The following is a 21,424-nucleotide window of genomic DNA, read 5'->3' as shown; positions in this document are numbered from 1 at the left end:
CATGCACCGAGGCCGAGAAATGCTCGCGCGCTCGGTGCAAAGATAGCGCCATCATTACAAGTAATAAGAAGATAGGAGAGAGGAAGAACAAAAGAGCGAGAGAGAAACCGTGCAAATCGCGTGTCGAGAGCGGACGATTTGGAGGGATAATTTTCTCGGGGTCGTTGTGTGCGGAGAGAGAATCCGCGCCGCGAGCGAATAGGCAACGGGACGCCCGGTATAAGTGCCGCGCGGGACGCATGCGCTTATTTATTAGCGCGACCGAAAATCGATATCCGCCCGTCTCGCTCGCACCAGCGGGGCTAATATTTCCTTCGGCTCTGCTTTTGCTTACACGCCGCGAAAACCGGCGTAATTCCGCGGATCGCGCGCGAGGCTCCACCGTGACGTTTCTTTTTGCGACGTTTACGGCTCCCCGCGGGTGCATCGGCACGAATATAGGGGGGAGAGTTGGGGGCGGAGGGTGGCGGTAAGACACAGAAGAGGAAACGCCAGACGGAAAGGGGTCGGGACGGGCTTCGTTATTCAAGGAATACCGGATCTCTTAATCCGGGCAAAGAGCCTTAAATATTCATGTTTCATCTCCTCGCGAGCACAAATTTAGCGGCAGATTTACAGCGGTAATAATGAGTTACATGATGGCATGTAAGTGAATTAGCGCGGCGCCTCATCTCTCTCTTTCTCTCTCTCTCTCTCTTTCGTCCGGCGATTAATAGAACCTCGCGGTAATCCGATGATCGTCGATTTATTTCCGATTACCAACTGTTTAAATTTGATGTATATTATTAGCGACGGAATTACGCTCCTCTTCCTAAGATGTAACGGTATAGTTTTAAAACTATGAATAAATGATTAAAAGCCGGATTGTTGGATAGACCGGACGGATGGCCGGATAATATCCCTTTACGTATTCAATGTAACGTGTAGCGACCATCCGAAATGCATTGTCCCGTAACATTGCGCATTCAGGACGAAATTACGTTAGAACGTCGGAATTACGGACAAGTATTTTCTAAAATTCACCGTGTTAGCGGAGAGAAGTGTAATTTTGTAAAGTGATTTAATTACGAGCGAATAGGATAATGAGATACATCTTGTGTTGAAGAAGAAAAGAATAGAAATCACGGGCCACTTTTCCCTTCCATCTCTTTCGCGCGAAGATATCTATTAGATATACATATAGATATATATATAGATTACGTATTTCTCGAATCATCTCTCAATAGAAAAATAAATAAATAAATAAATAATCGATCAAAGAGCAGGCTGCCTCAATCAGAGAGATTCTGAAAAATCTTCACGTCATTGTACAAACGATCCATATTTCCTCGGTCGCGCGCGGCTAAAATTCTTCACGGTACACCACTTAAATAATTTCGTTACGCTACGAGCGCAGCAACAATTCCAAGCTTGACAACGATAACAGAAGTAATTCGACTCTCTCTCCTCTTCTCCATCTTTCTCTCTCTCTCTCTCTCTCTCTCTCTCTCTCTCTCTCTCTCTCTCTCTCTCTCTCTGTGGTAGAGCTACGACGACGAGTCAGTGGCGTGTCCCGAGACCGAAATTCCACTTGGCGTACTTGGAAACAACTTGGCATTGAGCGACAGACACGCGTCTGTTGCCTCCGCATCGCCGCCCACATCGATCAACCATCCGGTAGACATACACAACCGACTCGCCCGCACGCGGAAATACATACCGCTGCGATGTGTTCAACTGTGCGAAATCGGAGCACCGTCGAAAAGCCGATGTGTGTCAGTGATCCTATTAGCGGACTTGGCAATAATCGAGCGAATGAAACAATACTCGCGGGATAAAGTTATATTTTATCGACACAAGAGACATAGAGAAAGCGTCTCGCGCGTCTGGCGTCTATAATAGATATATCGGCTTCAAGGGAGAGAAAGAGAGGGAAGGAGTCGGTCAAAGAAGAATCCACGCGGATAAAAGATAGGCCACGGTGGATCTGGGACGTCCCGCGCGTATATAGATAAGAATTTTCTTCGAGACACGCTTACGTATAGCGTTTAAATTCGCGTTTCGAATCGGGCGTAAAGTTATCTTAGCGCTCTCGGTGAATCGCGAGTTAGCCTTCTACGGGGAATTCTCGATGCCGTAGCACGAGCATAGCAGGAATCGGTCGATCGGTGCATTTTTCCGGGCGTTCCTTTGTCAGGACGACGAGGATGAGGAGATACTCGGGCGTCGATTTGGGCTTCCCTATTCGCGTCCTCCTATCAGGACCCACTTGTCGGAACAATTTTTGTCGACCATATCATCGGTCTCGGAGGAGAAGAAGAAGAAAAAGAAGACGAGAGTGGGAGGGGAACTCCGACTCTGTTCTTCATAAAACTGAAGGGAATAGCCTCGACTTGGGCAAAGTTTGACGGCTTCTATGTGGGGCGAAGAAGGAAGAAATCGCGGTGCTCCGCGGGGATCCGGTCCTTCTTTTTTTATTCACCCTTCTGCGTGATCCCCCCTGTACGATCATATCTTTCCCTTAACGTCTCTCTCTCTCTCTCTGTCCCCCCTCCTTCCGTTTCCGGAAAACGAGCGCGTCGCGGCGGATAACCTGCCGCCGTTTGTCCTCCTTCGCGCGATTTATCGAGGTTTAATTTCAATCGCACCTCCGACTCGAATCCTATCCGACACACCTCTTCGATCCTCGATCCCCTCTTTAGCCTCCTCTTCTCCGTCTTCTGCATTCATTCCCGATGCGATCCCGATATATTCCCTCGGCTCTCTCGGGTCGACGAGGGTTCGCGCGATTATTTTTCGCCGTCTCCCTCGTGTTTGCGTCGTCGTTTAAGCCTGTATCTTAACACACGGCCGTCGTGTAATTTGCATTATCGATTTCAGAAATGCCGCTGTCGGGATCCGCAACGACTTTATATATTCAAACGCCAGGTAGTCCGGATTAACCCAGTTTTTAAGTATTGTATACAAATCTCTTTTTCACGTTCAAGTTTTCGCGACGAATGCATTTAGGGAGGAGGGGAGAGGATATTTAATATTGTATCAAGTAATCGATCATTATTATCGTCGCTTGTAAATTAACCGCGTGTAAGTTAACCGTAGACGCGAGGAATCTTGGACGACGAGCGTGCGATAAAATGCATAATGAAGAAGACACGAAGACACGGCGTGTTTACGCGAAATTGTCCCTCCTTCGCGTCCGCAAACTTCTAGGTCCACCCTGTGCACTATGGTCCTCATCAATAAATTGCGATTATTCCGCCTTGTGTCCCCGTGCGACGACGGTAGCCGCTCGGACACGAGCAAATTAGGGCGTGATTAAGCGAATAATTAATAACAAATCCTGAGGCGCGGCGGCGGCGGCGGTCGGTAATGGACGACGACGTCGCATGCTGCAACTAAGAAGTATTATAATATCGCATGCGCGGCCGATTTGATCGTCATTGAAAAACGGAACGACCTGTAATCGCTTTGCTCTCTCGAGCGTGGCATGCGACGTTACTTATGTAACGTCGGCACCGCCGCTCTCTCTCTCTCTCTCTCTCTCTCTCTCTCTCTCTCTCTGCGCGCACCATCGAATGCATTATTAATTATTTCCATGTACAGCCGCGCGTGTATCCATCTTCGCGAGCGAGCGTATGCATTTATTCGGGCCCCCTTTCCCCCCGGTCCTTCTTTCGCGACTTGGCGCGTAATATGTGTATATGTATATACATACATACGTACACCGAGAGAAGTTTCTCTTGAAATTTATCCTGAAAATCATAGTAATCGTGGGACAATATGGAAAGAATTTTATGAGAATTTCTCTAATTGATATTTATCATATTTTAATTTTATTAAACTGTATAGTAAAATTAATCAAACATATATATTTTATTGTAATAGATATTATTATTTTTGTTGTGATAAATATTAATCGGAGAAATTCTCATAAAATTTCCCCGATTACCGTGATTTTCAGGGTAAATTCTAAGAGAAAATTCTCTCAACATACATATATCTTTTTTTAAATTTTAACAGCTAAAATTTATCCTTAACATCCCTACACTAAAACCTAGGAGTTATAGAATGTTATCTTTTACGGTTTAATGATGATGTCTCATTCTATCTCGATATATCAGATATGTGGGTTCAGATTTTCAAAATTAAAAAATAGCCGATTCAATATCGCGGACTGGACTCGCATAAAATGGAATAACTCATTCGGTTGTCACACACACACACATATCATTGAGGAAACAATGACTTATAAAAGGTTTTTAGAGTCTCTGCTTACAAATGTGAGATCAAAATCATAAAATTAAAAGTTTGAACTTCTTTTGGGCTCCATTATAAACCATAAAAGATAACACATTCTGTAACTCCTAGGTTTTAATGTAGGGATATAATTTAGCTGTTAAAAATTAAAAAAAAGATTAGTATTTTTGCAATAAAGATGGCATGGAATGCTCGATATATATATATATATAATATATAAAACCGGACATAATAAATCTCTCTCTCTGAAATCGAGGATACTCGGCCAGATCGAAACACGTCACAGCACGATGACAGGCTACAGAGCGATTTTTTATACCGTCACGCTAAATCGACATTTCGTCCCCCGTATGAGGTATGTCGGAATATTCGAGCGTTTGCTCCCGTCTGTAGACAGAAAAAAAAATTCACGCGTTTCACTTACATTTATATAACGTTGAATATAGAAAAAGACGACAATATGTATATATCGCGCGCGGTGGCTTTTTCTTTTTAATTTATCTCTTTTCCTTCGAGAAGAAATTCTCTCTTGAAACTGGCGGAAAAATCCGTCATCCAAATTATGGTGAAAATTATGATCGTTCCGAGACATCCTGTGTATATCGCGCGTATCCTCCCGTTTTCTACGCTCTTCTCTCCGGAAAGCCGTTCTGTGAATTCGATCTCTCTCTCTCTCTCTCTCTCTCTCTCTCTCTCTCTCTCGGTCCGGAGATGTGTCCGGATACCACGTGTATGCGCGTGTATGTGTGTGTAAACTTTTTCCGGATACCGCTATATTTTTCTTAGGATCCGACCCGCTTTACGACGGATAACATCGCGACGCACGTCCCGGCACTTTTCCTCCGCGATAGCGACGCGAACGCATTAACGTAGCTGAATTACCGTCGCGATAAAGCAATTACGTTAACGGCACTTACGTCGTTTAAAATTCACGGCGTAATCGTTTCCTCTCTCGTTTTCCGAACGGAGTGCACGGGTTGCGGTGCCGATATCACGTATTCACGCTTTGGCTATTTCGGTAGCAGCTGCTCGTTTTCGAAAAACTCATCGTGTATCGGATTCCTGCGATTTAGCAACGGGAGGAGAATGCGACGACTGTTGAGATTATTGGCCACGTTGAGTAAACAAGGCGGAAATTACCGACAAATTTTTCTTCATCTCTTTGAGACAAATTTTCAATACGCGCGATAAATGTTATTAATATGCGATTCTCTCTCACATTTTTTTGAAAACCAATTATACACGGGAAGATCTATCATATTTCGCTTAATGAATCAAAACGTACGGAAATTACACTAATTAAAAACTCATAAACTCCACGTGGTGATGAATAGCCGCCGTGTCGGCCGATAATTTGTGCGGCTTAGCCCGACGTATTTCTTTCTTTGAAAAAATAGGGAAAAAAAAAAAAAAAAAAAAAAAAAACAAGCATTATCCCCCTTTTATCATGGAGATTTCGCTTCTCGACGTCGCTGAAGGGCTTGTGAAGGGGTTAAAGAAAAAAGGCATCGGCTCGCTCGTTTGCCGGCTTACGCCAAGTTTTGACGTTGTTGCGCCCCGATTGAAATATGCGCCAAGTGCACCGTGGAGCTTTTTAATCCGACGTACCGGGGAAAGTATCGGATACGTCGTTACGGAGTAAGATGTATAGTCCTCCTCTCCTCGTCGTTTTCGGCTAAGGCTATCGATCACCCTGCGGTGGCGTATCGTGTTTTACGAGGATAAAAATATTTAAGACAGCGGTCGATTTTCCATCCCTCTCTCGCCGCGCGACGAGAAATCTTTCTACCCAATTTATCTACCCTTCGTTTCCTCGACGACGTTTATAATGTCGCCGGAAACGTGAAATATCGAGTGTTGGCTTTTGTTTTTGCTTTATGTATCTTAAAATCTTAATGCATACAGTCATCATCGCGACGAATCGATAAAAAATTGTGAAATATATATGTGCAATCGTCAGTAATGCCGTTCCAATATTAATAGACTGCCATTCGGATTAGATCGTATGCTATATATATATATTAGGCGTTAAAATTATATAAGTACACCGGAAATTATATTTCTTCCAACGATTCTCGAAATATACTCTCTTTCCCTCTTGTTCTCCTCCTTCTCTCGTCGATATAACGTAAATTGTATAAAAGTTTCCGGCTTATAAAGCAGTTGTACGTAAAGAGAAGTTATTTCAGAAATGTCGTAACGAGCAGTATTACATACACGGTATTACATGGAGAATTTCTTACGTCATTGTTATTGCTCTTTTCATCCCGTCGTGATGTACGTTACACGAAAATTGTTTCAGATTCTTATCAAGTACGGCCGGGCGCTTTTTATTTTTTTCCCCCTCACAACTTTCCAATCTCTCTCTCTCTCCAAGCTTTGATAAAACACAGAAGAATAACTAGCGCCGGGACTTGTGCGAGAAGTTACTTGCATTACAAGTTTTTGTACTCGCAGAAATTCAAACAATGCCCGGACGAGTGTCGGCCGAGTGTAGTCCATGCAAGTTTAAGTTAAATATTGCTGCAACGGCCCCGCCAACTTTTCTCGCGCAGACAGAAGTTGTGCGTTTCGATACATTTCAATTAATTAAAGCAATCAATATCTGTTTTAAGCAGAGCTTCTCGATAAAGATAGAGTTTTGCAGAAACGGAAAATAAATATAATATATATTTTTCGTCTCGCAAAGTAAATGCAGTTTGTCAAAGTGTCACTCCTCGAGCGAATATATAATATATATTTCTGAATATAAATCTACGTTTTGTGTCAAATGTCACGTTAGATATTCGTCACGACGATTTTATAATTAGTCTCTGGAAATGGTATCATCTCTCATTACGAATTCTGTGTACGCGCCTAAATATAAGATCCTTAATTTTATCGATATATTCATAAAGCAATCTGTGTGGTATTAACGTATAGATGCGCCCGCAGTTTGTCAAACTATTAACGAATGAAGTTTGTGAATTTACTCGTGTGGACTCTCGATAATTTACGGCAGATTTATAGATATAAAGTCTTTACATATATATGTATATAAGTCACATAATAGGTGTATACGTATATATTTGTGTATGTATATACATATTTATATATATATCTAACGATTTATATATAGGTATGTAAATCGAGCACACTTTACAGATCCGTGAATTTATAGATTCATCTTTTATGCGGGATTCTTAATATCAATGCACGATAATACATGTCAATTTTATTTTACTAGAACAACATAAGCGCTCGATTAAAATAATTTTTCATAGAAATTAGCTGATTAAAGTTAATTTGCTAATTAAATTTTTAAATAATAATATGTTAAAAAATTAAAATAGTAATATGTTGTAAATAATATGTTATATCTTATTCTCGATTAATATTTTTTGACAGAAATCAGCTGATAACTGTCAAGAATATTAATCGAGTTTAAAGTATTATGACATATTATTTAAAACATTATTATTTTAATTTTTATAACATATTCATATATTAAAAATTAATTAACAAATTAACGCTTTAATCAGCTGATTTCTGACAAAAAATATTAATAAGGGGTTAATTTGTTAATTATATCTTAAAATAATAATAGGTTATAAAAATTAAAATAGTAATATATGTTGTAAATAATATGTTATAATGTCTTATCTGCGATTAATATTTTATGACAAAAATCATCTGATAACTGTCAAAAATATAAAACGAGTTTAAGTAATTATAACATATTATTTAAAATATATTATTATTTTAATTTTTATAACACACATTCATATTTTAAAAATTAATTAGCAAATCAACACTTTAATCAGCTAATTTCCCTAAAAAAATATTAATAATGTTAATTTGTTAATGAAATTTTAAAATAAAAATCTTATAAAAATTAAAATAATAATGTTATAATTCCTGATCTGCGATTGATATTTTTTGACAGAAATCAGCTGATAACTGTAAAGAATATTAATCGAGTTTAAAGAATTATGACATATTATTTAAAAGATTATTATTTTAATTTTTATAACTAACATTTTTATATTTCAACAGTTACAGGACGCGCAACACGTCAAGATCGTCAAGTCGGAGTTGCCCGGACCGCCGAGCCGAGCCGAGCCGAGCCGAGTCGAGCCGAGCCGAGCCGAGCCGAGCCGAGCTCGCACGTACGCCGCGACGCGACGCGACCACCGCCATCCGCCATTACAACTTCGCGACCTTTGCGTGCTGCGCGTCCCGTAACTGGCACAAGCCTGTCTGTTGTTAGTTAGGTGCATTTTCGGTTCGCGATTAACTTTTGCGTGCTCATCGCCGGTCCGCGACAGTACGAGTGTGAGGTTAGTGTGTTTACGTACTTAATTATCGTACAAATGCCATCGCGTCGCGAAATTGTGTACCGACATCGTGATCGCGATCGCACGGGCCAAGTCCATTACACGGGCGAGTCTACTATATACACGGGCGGATCGAATTACCGTTGCGCTTTCGACGCGAATTTCCAGAGTTTTTCGGCGTTGTCGATCCGATTTCTACGTCGTTGAATTGTGTGATATATAAAACATAGTGAAATGCAGTGCCCAACAATTTCGTGGAATATCGGCGACTCCTGAGTACGTCGTGAAGTAGTCGCCGCACCATCGTCGTTCGATGAGGCCTTCCGATATGTGGGCCTTGAAATAAGCGGCGACGCGAAGCAGAGCATCGGTTTTGTTCGCGCGCGAATAAGCTCTCGCGATTCTCGCGTTTTACCGAAACGCGTCGAAAATGTGATAGTATCTAAAATCCGGGCGTCGCCGCTCGTCGCGAACGAAAAAAGTAACGCGAGTGCAAGTGTTTCGAAGCTTCTACGAGGAGGAGGCCCGGGGAGGCATCGGGCAACGTCAGAGCAACGATTGGGTAAATATAATTTATTTAACTTTTCATTTGTTATTTGTGAGATTATCTATTTATCTTCGCGATAATGATTTAAATTTTACATTGTTGTATAATAATGAATATAAAATACCCTGGATTTTATATTTTGAAACACTTAGAATATTTAATAATAAATAATTTTTAATAATTTAATAATAATAAATATTTGTATAATATGTATAAAATACAATTACATTGTATTATATTTCAGAGATATGTATAGATATAATTATTTATGTAATGCGTATACCTAGATTCTTTTACTATTAAATACTTTAATTAAAATATTTAATAGTAAAATATTTTAATTTAAATATTTTTTATAATTATTTCTATCTTTCTTTAAAAAATATTTCTTTGCAAATTATGTAGTTTTTTAATATCTTTAAGTAAATAACAAAAGTTAACTGTATGCGCATAATATAATCATTTTTTGAAACATTGAAATTAATATTTAAATTTTCAAATTAATTTTAATATTTCAAAAAATGATTTAAAATATTATAAATAATTTAAATATTTTAATAATTATTTTATATAATATTTCTACGTTTATATTTTACAGATTAACATTGTCTACAATTCCGCACATCAAATTGGTGAGTGTTGAATTATTTTAAAAAATTTTAAAATTCATATATTCTCCTACTAACTTAGACGAATTTTCAAATGTATCAAAAGGTACAAACATATTTTTGATGATGAACAATATATCTTACATTGTCTATTCGAGTGCATTTTTTATGCACAATAGCTTAGAAATTAAGCGATGTTTGACTGTTAATTAGCTCACAATTATAATTTGTTATTTTTATAATGTAAAATTATTTTTAATTTTCATTACTTGGATATTTAAGAAGTAATATATTAATAATATAAAAAGAATCTTTATTTTTATAGTAATATCTTATTTTATTAACTGTAGTAATAAATATGTAGGTAATAGATAATTCCATTAAAAAGTAACTCGATAAGTTTCTTCGAATTATTTTCACGATATAATTTATTCAAATAATTTATTTAAATAATTTATTCAAATAAATTATGTCATGAAAATAATTCTAATTGTAAGAAGCTTATTGTTACTTTTTAATGGAATTATCTACCTACATGTTTATTATTACAGTTGATAAAATAAGATATTACTATAAAAATAACGATTTTTTTATATTGTTAATAAATCTTAAATATTCAAGTATTGAAAATTAAAAATAATTTTACATTTTTGAGAATTCAAACAAATTTATATCTAAATATCTATTTATTTAAATACATTTTCCCTTTCTAAAAAAAGGTATATTAAGTCGATTCTCGAAAATCTCAAAGAATTGTTGCCTCTTTTCCGCGATGCTGATCAACTATTGATACGCGTTGTGCGTTATATTCATAGTATCAAGAGGCTGTCATCGCTCATCGCGAGGGTTAGCAGTTTAACAGTTAGTCCACAATAAAATTAAATAAAATAATATTAATGTTTTAAATTTGTTATAATACTTTAAAAACTTGATTAATATTCTTGATAGTTATCAGCTGATAACTGTCCCAAATATTAACCGAGTTTTAAATATTATAACATTATTTAAAACATTATTATTTTATTTTATTTTATTTTGGACAGTCTCTCATCGAGAGGCTGTCATTGCGAGGGTTAGCAGTTTGTTTAAAATAAAATAATAATATGTTTGAAATAATAATGTTTTAATACTTTAAATTCGATAAATATTTTTGACAGTTATCAGCTGATTTCTGTCAAAAAATATTAATCGCGAAAAAAGTATATATTATAAGTACATATTATAACATATTATATTATTTACAACATATTATAATTAAAATAATAATATTGTGTAAGTAATATAATATGTTATAATACTTTATCTGGGATTAATATTTTTTGACAGACATCAGCTGATAACTGCCAAAAATATTAATCGAATTTAATAAAGTATTAAAATATATTATTTAAAACATATTATATTTAATTTTATTTTGTTTAAACTGTCAAGCTGCTAACTCTCGCGATGCTAGGCTTCTCGATGCTAGGAATATAACGCACAATGCGAATTGAGACAGCCAATCAGCATCGCAGAAAAGAGGCAACAATACTTGCGAGAATTGACTTAACATGCTTTTTTTAAAAAGGCATATTGTCTGCGATATTTTTTTTAAGACAGAGAGAAAGAGACAACACAAGTTTCCACAATATAGGTACATACAGGTTCTAAATAAGCACGAAAAATTTTAGGAGATGATTATTCGTCGAAAATTAAGGGAGATTTTTCATATAAACAACTCTTATATCCCTTCCCGAAGAGTTACACTTCTCTAAAGAGGGAGGTTTTTATTTTTTTTCTTGAAAATTTGATTTTATGAAAAAAATAAGGGTTGTTAGTTTCATCTCCTTATAATGATACAGGAAGATTAAAAAAATATAAATAAATATTCTTTTTACTAGTACAAAATATTCATCAAATTTCATTTTTTAACTTATCCAAAATTTGAGAAATAAATACTTAATTTTCACTGCCCTTTATTTGGAGAAAAGTAACTCCTCAGGGAGAGAACATACATATAGGAGTATATGTTTATATGAAAAAGCCCCCTTTAATTTTCGACAAAGAATTATCTTCTAAAATTTTTCGCACTTGTTTAGAAACACCCTGTATACGCAGCTTGAACCTCGCTTTCCATTTCTCGGCGCGGCGCGTAACCTTTATTACGATAAAACACACTAGGCAAAACTGAAACATGTGAGCGAGCGCGAGCATCCATTCCGCACGGACGAACGGCGTAATAATTTCCGCGTTTTTGTAATCGGCGCTTTATTTCGGCGCCATTGTCGGTCCAGTTGCGTAATAAATAGGATGCTTGATTCGTTGTAAATACATTTCCCCTCGTCCGAATCATTTCTCTATCGCCCGCCGACTGCCGAATTTCCACCTTTTGTTCTGGTAAATCGAGGAAATCGATCATTATGCGTGTCATAAACGGCCCGTTCGTTTTGAAAGCCGCGTAAATCGCATCGATGAAACTTTGTTAAAGCGGACAGATCGAATCGGTTCGCATTCGATACCTGGACTCGGCTGTATAATAATTTAGGACAATAGAAGAATGCATTTAAAAAATTAAATTACATTTCATGAAGATGAAATAATGACACAAGTTACTATATTTATATACATGTCAGCTATTAAATATATATAATAATATGAGAGGAGATAACATTGCGCACGTGTGCACGTACGCACATGATGTATTTTCAATCGTTTTTGCACCCGGCTGAATCGGACATACGCCTATCGCATGCAACGCCAATCGGATTCGCAGGACCGGAAGGGATTAAATTCATTAGCCCGTATCCGCATCCCGCATTTAAAGGTAAATGCGGCGGTATCACTCCCGCGGCCGTCGATGGTCGACAACATCGTATCGCCCCGAATCTTCATATCGGCCAGATAAATCGCGGCATCACAGATGGCCGCGTTATAAACGGCGAGTGATAGTATTGTGCGTATCACCGAAATTTCATTTACTTTCGAAACAAAAACCCGGCTCCGCACACAAAACTCGCCGCAGGTTTAGGGGCCGGAGGGCCAGCGCGGATTACATCAGGTACATTAGGTCGCGCGATGCGACGAAAGTAACATTGTTGCGCGTCGGTTAAACGGGGCGGTATGGCATATATAGGATCGGGCATTTGCCGGGCCTGTTCCGTGATGGATCGCGGAAGACAGATCGTTGTAACATTGCGCGGTTTAACCGCGCTGCGTTTGTCTAACATTTTCCGGCATGTTAACCCTCGCTCGCTCGCGCGACCCTGCGATACGTGTACACGATACCACGACTTTTGCATCAACAAGCTCACGGTCTACCGAACCTTCAAGTTTGTCAATCTGTATTACGATACTTGTAACGCATTAGGATTCGTAATTCTCTTACTTTCAAAAATCGCTGATTCGACTTTTGTGTAGAAATTCCTTTCAATCTCTTCAGCTCATATTTCTCAGAATGTTATATTAACTCGTGTATGTCAGGGTGTAACTGAACAAACATATACGGAGCACACCATCAAATTCTCTAACCAATTTGGAGACGATTTTTCCTCAGCGAAAATGTCGAGGTAGCAATAATTTTCAAGTTATCAATGATTGAAAAAAAGAGATTCTCATAAACTAATTAAACTTTGTAGAGTTAAAATATTAACAAAATTACATCCTTTAGTTAATTTCAGGTAGAGTTTATTTTAATAGAATTTTTATTTAAGGCTTTGTTACAAAGATATACAAGATGGCAAAAATTGGGAACATGCAAAAAATGATGACCTCTTTCTCGACATTTTTTATCTACACATTTTGTATAGAAATTATTTTCAATCTCTAAGCTCGTATCTCTTAGAATTTTCTATTAATATTGTATGTGAGTGTATGTGTTGTCATTTTATATAGAAATTATTTTCAATCTTCTAAGCTCATATCTCTTAGAATTTCTATTAATATTGTGTGTGTGTATTTTATATAGAAATTTTTTTTTTAATCTCATGTTCTTCTAAACTCATGTCTTAGAATTTTCTATTAATATTGTATATATATGTATTTTTAAAAAAATAATTTTGCAAGATAATTCTATAAAAGAGAAAAAATACGTATAAAGAAAATCACGTCTTGGAAAATGATTTAAAAAAATATTTTATTCATTTCATATATGTGATGCTTTAAACGATGCATAAAATTCGCAATAAATCAAAGGCAGAAATCTATTTATAATCTAATTATCGCAGAGTTTACTTTTACTTGTCGATTATTATTCCTGCAAATTTGCGGCAGCTAATCTATCGTTTTCTAGGAAACAAAACCGCGATTTTCGTCGACAAATCGCTCGTACTGATGTATTATATAGTTTATATCGTCGTCGATTGACTCTCGATTCGGCGCGTTAATCCGCTGACGTGCGCAAAGTTTGTCGAAGCGATATTGCGAAATGTTCTCAGGGACGGGAGGATTCGCCGCGCAAACACAGAGAGCGGACGAGTTGGAGCGCGAAATTCGACGCGTGTACGCGGCTTTACGTAACACGCGCGTTATTTGATTCCGTTCTTCATCCTTCCTCCTCTCCCTCTGCCCTCTCCGCGCGATCGAAATACCCGTGTCATACGCGCGCGAAAGTTCGTCGTTCGCGATAATCCGTTTCCGCTTCTGTCAAAATTGCACGAGCCGCAGGGCGAGCGGGAACCAGCAACAGCCAGGACGCGTCGACGCGCTCGTAATTCAGCATAATTGAAAATATGTATCGTTATTTCGATGTACTCTACAAACGAGAGAGAGAGAAACGTGCATTAAGCGGAAGTGAGCGTTACGATAAAAGATTCACACACCGACGTTTAATGACGTTAATGACATTTATTCAGACTTTCGTCGATATACGAGGGAGAGTTTGGAGACGAATTTATTCGTGCCAAGTCGACGCTGATATTTCTCTTTTGCTCCTCTCTCTCTCTTATGCTCTCTGTATGACTTTCCTTCTCGCCGTCGTCGTCTCGTTAAATAAGTAAGAGACGCGGAAAACTGCCAAGCATCAGCAGCTTCGCGTTTGTGTCTGTCGGTTCGCGTTTCGAAAATCCGGGCCGTCTTTCAAGATTATCGGGTTGGGATACGGCTGCCGCCCCGTAGTGTCGGAAATTGCCCGAATTTCGATGCGGAAATCGGGGAAGTGGAGGAGAAAGCGGGTGGAAAAGCCCGGCCGGAATTATCGACGGCGAAATAATTTGAATATTTTACGCGCCCGTCCGTAACGAATAATACACGGTTGAGAATGAGGCGAGACGGGATATGGGAAACAATCGAATTCAGAAGACGGTATCGCCGATAAATCCGCTCCGACGTTTGGCGCTTCCGCCCGCGGACATTTGATTTATAAATATACGCGCGCCCGGCGTATCGCGGGCACCTATTCGGGTGATAAATAATGCTAATAACGACCCTGCGCTATTTGAAATATTTCAGTGTCGGATTTGTGCCGGGGATGTCGATGCGCGAGGATAGCGAAAGGGAGAGACGCTCGTCTTTCAAGATGTCGAGTGGCAGAGAGATCCCTGTTTCGTCGCATCCCGAAGCCGGTGAACGTCTGCTGCTGCTGCTGCTTCGGTGAGTCACACACATATACATATGTACATATATCTTTCTTCCGTTTTCTTCGCCTCACGCTCGGAGATCGACATTGATACCTAATACCCGACAGATCGACTAGGGAGTTGAATTTTATGTTAAATCGGTGAATCTGAAATATTTACAAGCCTCAACTGCATACATTCGCACTTTACAGGCGACAGCGAATCGTAATTGCGCGCGTGAATATTTCAATCGTTTAATTATATTCACACCGCATTTAATTATAAACGGCGCGATGATAATGATGACGTGCGGATTGCCGGGGACATGCACATGCGGAGAGATGCAGTCATGGCTGTAAAAATCTGTTGCCGTACACCGGTTCGGTCGCGAAACGTTTGGTAGTCGGGTACGTCCGTCACGTTTTATCGGCTTTCGAAATACGTTTCGTAGAAAAATGGTTGGTAGAGATTGCGGAAAGTCGATATATCCGCATGTTATACATTTTGCTCTCTTTCTGTTTTTTTTTTTTTTTTTTTTTTTTTTTTTTTTGTTGTAATCTATATCTCTAGTGTCGATTGCTGGCATATTCGACCGGGAATGCGTTAGACAGTTCATGCTATCGACGAATTCGATGAATACGAAAAATATTTCGCCAGATTGCGCCCATTCTGGCTCTCAATTCTTGACGGAGATAAGAAAAGCGCATGTATGGATATAATTAAAATATAAGGTTGTTCAGAAAATTAATGCCCCACATTTTTTTACTCAGAAACTCTTGGAATTTTATCCTGAAAATCATGGTACGGAAAGAATTTTATGAGAATTTTTCTGATTAATATTTATCACAATAAAATATAAAACATGTTTGATTAATTTTACTAAAAGTATAGTAAAATTTACTAAACGTATGATTTAATCAAACATATTTTTAAAATTCATATTTTGTCTCACGATTACCATGATTTTCAGGGTAAATTCTAAGAAAGAATTCTCTCTGTGTATTTATTCAAAAGTTTGAAATTTACACACGATATACGGATGTTTCTTCTTTAGATATATTGTATTATTTTTTAACATAATCTCCATCAACTTATGGAGAAGCCACAAGTTGTGTGATTGGAGATGATTATTATTGAAAAATAATGTATGTAAAGAGGAAACATCCATGTATATCGTGTATAAATTTCAAATCTGTTGAATAAATAGTTTCTGAGAAAAAAAATGCGAGGCACATTATTTTCTGAACAACCCTAATATTTATAAAGTTGTGGTGAAAAACTTTGAAATTCGTCAAAAATAAATGTTAATTAATTTTTCGCGAAAGAATAACGATATCCCCTAAAATAGGATCGTTTAAACGTACATTAGGACGTGCTGAACTTGTCAAAGTGCACAAGTCCGCGCAGTTTCGCGGAAAACAGAGTTTATAATGGAGAACGATTGTACGAGACGCATTAGGATAATTCGCGGTTGCGTTTCATCGTCACACCGACGACACTCACCGACCGTACCTAGTATAAACCCCTGCATAAATACAGATAAATCTTGTTAAATGTTGCAGTAAGAAAGGTGGCGCGCGCGACGCGCGGAATTTACGGTCGACGAGCCGAATTTTTCAGTCCCCGGATTTCATATATGGGCGAGAGGGACAGGGGGCGGGGGGTAGGGGCTACATTTTCGGCCCATCGTGTATTCAATTTACCCGCCCTCGACCCGGGGACGGCCCGTGTACCCGGTGTCTCGTAAATAAACGCTCGAGGAATGTTGCAGATGCTTGCGCGGGCATAAAACGGGCGTAAAACAGACGTTCGCGAGCGTGAGGTGGACGTGGTAGGTTATAAAACGATCCCGGGCGTGCGCTGCCGGGGCATGTAAAAATTGCGACGTGGTATCGCCCCCCCCCTTCTCTCCCGCCCCCTCTGCTCTCGCGATGTTAAAGGGCTGTAACACGCTTGCTTTTTACTTCCGCCGTTCGACGCGCGCGTTGAAAGATCAGGTTCGACTTGCCGACAAAAAATCGTGATCGATCCCCCCGTATTATACTTCCCCTCTTTCAGATGAATCGCGCACGTCGTCCTGATTTCTGTCCGCAAATTGTCCCGCCGCCCCGCCGCGGACCGAGTGGATGTTATTAATAATGCAGAAAAAAAACTCTCGCTCTCCGGTGGTCTAAAGGCGGCCTTATCTCGCTCGTGAAATTTGTAGACGTCGCGTTTTTCAACCGTATATAGTATATATACGGCGAATGTAGAGCGCCGGAGAGTTTGTAGCAGGGTTTGACTAACAATAAGTGGGCCCAACCCAATAAAACCCACCGGGTTTTATTGGGTTAAACCCACTTTAAGAAACTTACTTAAAAACCCATTTATAAAACCCATCCAAAAATGCTAAAAATTTAATAATATTATAAATGAAGTATTTAATATTAATTAATTTTTATTTAATTTTTCTTATTTATTAATGTAATAGAAGGTCTATTACATTAATAAATAAAAAAAATTTAATAAAAATTAATTCATAATAAGGAATTGTGCCAATTAAATAGCCAATTTTCTTAATCATTAGCGAATTATAAAAAATTAAATTTAAAAAATTAAAAAACCCAACAAAATCCCAAAAAACTCAATAAAACCCCAAAAAACCCAATAAACCCCCAAAAACCCGGTTTTAAAAAAAAAAACCCACTGGGCTGGGCTTTTTTCAAACCCTGGTTTGTAGTCTGCCGCAATGTGTGTAAGGTTACTTGAAGCGAGAGAGGCGGGGAATTATTAATACGCTTTAGCGTGGAAATCGACGGGGCATTGTTGTTGCTTTAGCGCCGGCATTATTTCATCAGTGTCGCATTGCCCTGTGTGTTACAAGGCCGCGCGCGAGATACCATCGAGATTTACGATCTTGCGGACGCTTCGATCATATCATCTTGTCGGTATCATCGTCACTATTTATGTATGCGCATCATCCCCTATCTGCGGTGTATTCGTGACATCGTCATTCGTCCTTCTATTATGGCACTGCCCTTCCGCAACGAGATTAATTTAGTACTAATATTCAATATTCGACCTCGCGTGACCGACGTGTTACCGTTTTGTCGTCGTACATAAACGCGTTATATTTCTCAAACAGAGGAAATAAAGTTTATAAACTCTGACGTTTATTTTACGCGAGACGTTATTATACGGAACCTTCGCGCGCTTTCCATTAAAATGTTATTTAATTATTATAATTTTCGTTCTCTCTCTCTCTTTCTCTCGAGCGACGCGTGATATATGTCTATTGCGAAAACAATAAATTTCGTATTTGAGGAAGATTTTATAATTTTGATAATTTATACGTGTACGTACAGAGTGTATTATATGTCCAAGTTTCGATTGAAACACGGGAAATTGTGTCGATTAATGTAAAATATGTACATTCTTGTTTCTGAAATTAAATTTGCGCGGGACAAATTTTTCCGCCGAAAATATTAATCTACGTCAAATGAAACGCCATGAAACGCGCGGGGCGCCGGGCTCAAAATAATTCCTCCCGTGATATCGAAAGCCGCAACATTGTTTTATTATACATAGAGAGACGACGCGCTCTCGCGCGGGACGCTTTCATATTAAATTTAATGTCCCGCCATAAACGCGTAACGAAATAAATAACATTTCTGGCAATGCGCGCGCGACAGATATATAACTCCGCGATATATATATAATTATCAATATATCGAAAATTGTTCTTTCTATCAACGCGATTACACACAATAAACGTTACGCGAGCGGACATATGTGATATAATCGCAATCATCGCGCAAACTCTCTTTCTCGCGTCTACGTCACCGCGTATATGGAGAAATATGCGACTATTTTTTTTTTTTTTTTTGCCTTGTGTCACATTTTTGCGCACTGCAGCCGCATTAAATGATTCATGAATCATTTACGACGTGTAATATTAAATATTTTAATTTAAAAAGTTAACTCTTGTATACACACACATATATATACAATGCATGTATATGACGTAACGTACTCGCCGCCACGTCATATAATGTTGCACATCGTTGAATAAAAACGTGATATTATACCGGGTGTCCCATTTTAAAGGACCCACTCAAATATCTCAGAAACACTGCGTTAAATAAAAAAATGTTTCCTACAAAAGTTGTAGGATTTCGAGGGGGACATAACATAGTAATATTCATATTACCTTGGGCGGCGTCTCCAAGGTCAAGTGAAGGTGAGAATAAATTTTTTAAATGGAAACCCATATTTTTTATTATAACATCTTTTTCTACTAATTAATTTGAACAACTTTTATCTGAAGCATTTTTTTATTTTCTTCAAAATTCATTCTCACCTTCACTTAAGATTAACCTTCACTAAACTTGGAGACGCCGCCCAAGGTCAAATGAATATTACTATGTTATGTCCCCCTCGAAACCCTACAACTTTTGTAGGAAACATTTTTCGATTTAACGCAGTGTTTCTGACAATGAGATATTTGAGTGGGTCCTTTAAAATGGGACACCTGGTATATGATTCGTTCAATGATTTATGATTCTTCCGGCGCAACGTTAAAAAATATATATATATGTATACCTGTATCACGGTATTAATTTTTATATATTTATCCACGACCGAATTGATAAATACACGCATACACGATATAATTGTTATTACGGCTAATTTTAGCCGTATTACGTATATTATCTTATCGTATATATACGGGCGATCAATATTATTTTTCACCCGTAATCATGTCGCGTCGCATTTTTGCTGAATGCTACTATGTGAACTAAATGATTTATGAATCTCTCTTTAACACACATATACTTATACGTGCAATATTAAATACTGATATTTTTAATAATACAGTGACATTTATAATTATAATTGTAAATTCTATTATTATGTCATATTGGTATTTACGGACAAAATGGCATCTAAAATGTTACAGAGGTTTTTAAATATTACATAAGAGAGGCATTTTAATGTATTATTTCTTTCAATTTTATCGTCGCATATCTCTACTTTATTTCTTCTTTTTTTTTTCGACAATAGATTACTCAAAGACACACATCCCTAAAGTACATCGGTCTTCCGGCTTTGGTAATTAAAAAATCCGGTCAGCTTAACCTCCGTAACTACCACTCTCCGCTAGGGTTAAGCAGTGATTTATTAATCCTCCCGATGGCCGTGTCCTCCCCAAATACTCCTTCCTCCTCTTCCCCTCTTCCCCTCTCTCCCTTTCGACATCAATCGTTACCGGTAGCTTAGTGTACGGGATAATGAGGCCCGCCACCCAATTTCGCGATGTGTGAATTCCGCATTGTTGCCGGCGCCGTTTTCACAGGGACGGTTGCAATTACCGCCCGGACCCTTAAATGGCCCTGGGGTTCCCCTCCGTGTCCTCTACCACGGGGTGGACGACGTGGCGCACACGCGAAGACGGATTTCCTCTCGTAAAGTACGCGGCGCGGCGTCTCAAACGTAATTACTTTGGACTCGCGTCTACTTTGTTCATCGACGACGAAATCTTATTCTGCGCTAACGAGCAAAGCGAAACTTCCAAGCGGTCCCCCCCCCCCCCCCCGGTTCCCTTTTCTTCGGATTCGTCCCATCCTGGTTGTCGCGCGAGCGCGCCTTCCTTTTTTCCCCCTTTTTACGTTGTAACGACGTTCGGACAAAGGACGTTAACAAAAGTAGACGAAAAAGAGGGCGACAGTGGAAGACGTCGGGGACGGGAGAGGAGACGAGGATAAAATAAAACGAGGGGAGTCCGACGACGACGAGGTTGTCCTCGTCGTCGTCATCGTTGTAGGGCGGCGTTTTCCATCGCCAGGAGAACGCAAAGTGGGTCATCTCGAGGAAAAGTCCGTAAAAGCGTGAAACGCAAAAGTAAAACGACGACGCGGCGTGGACGCTGATGCTGATATACTTCCGCCGATGATTTGCATAAAGTTCCGCCGCGAGAGACCAGGTCGACGTCGACGACGTTGACGACGAGAAGAAGGACGACCGCGTCCGAGAGAGAGTTTCGCTCTCCGCTCGTTTGAATTTTCGGCCACCATTTGCGATTGTTCGGAAAATTTTTGTTAAAACATTTTGTCAATATAGTTTTTTTTTTTTTTTTTTTTTTTTTCCCAATATAGAGTTCGACGTAAAATGTCATGGCACTGTTTTAATTTAAATAATAAATATTTT

The 21,424-nt window shown here is 38.7% G+C and overlaps 3 protein-coding genes across 5 annotated transcripts in view; 2 read left to right on the top strand and 1 right to left on the bottom strand.

Moving 5' to 3' along the window:
• The window catches only part of LOC145945982 (uncharacterized), a 76,289-nt gene extending 67,183 nt beyond the window's left edge, over positions 1-9,106 (top strand). For both annotated transcript variants that reach the window (XM_083055310.1, XM_083055311.1), the window contains one exon: positions 8,272-9,106. In XM_083055310.1, the coding sequence (XP_082911436.1) occupies positions 8,272-8,485 (214 nt within the window). In that variant the 3' untranslated portion in view covers positions 8,486-9,106. The remainder of the gene's footprint in view (positions 1-8,271) is intronic.
• LOC145945978 (uncharacterized) overlaps positions 1-21,424 on the bottom strand; it is a 216,783-nt gene that overhangs the window by 61,171 nt on the left and 134,188 nt on the right. The window lies entirely within an intron of this gene.
• Positions 15,133-21,424, top strand: part of LOC145945979 (uncharacterized) — a 138,726-nt gene continuing 132,434 nt past the window's right edge. The window contains exon 1 of one of the 2 annotated variants that reach the window (XM_083055305.1): positions 15,133-15,272. The gene's annotated coding sequence lies outside the window, so the exon portion shown is untranslated. The remainder of the gene's footprint in view (positions 15,273-21,424) is intronic. The other variant, XM_083055306.1, reaches the window with a different exon arrangement.

Source organism: Prenolepis imparis, unplaced genomic scaffold (genome assembly GCF_030444845.1).
Source record: "Prenolepis imparis isolate NDT839.2.m4 unplaced genomic scaffold, iyPreImpa1.0 SCAF_15, whole genome shotgun sequence".
NCBI classification, from domain to species: domain Eukaryota; kingdom Metazoa; phylum Arthropoda; class Insecta; order Hymenoptera; family Formicidae; genus Prenolepis; species Prenolepis imparis.
This window is presented reverse-complemented; position numbering and strand designations above follow the sequence as displayed.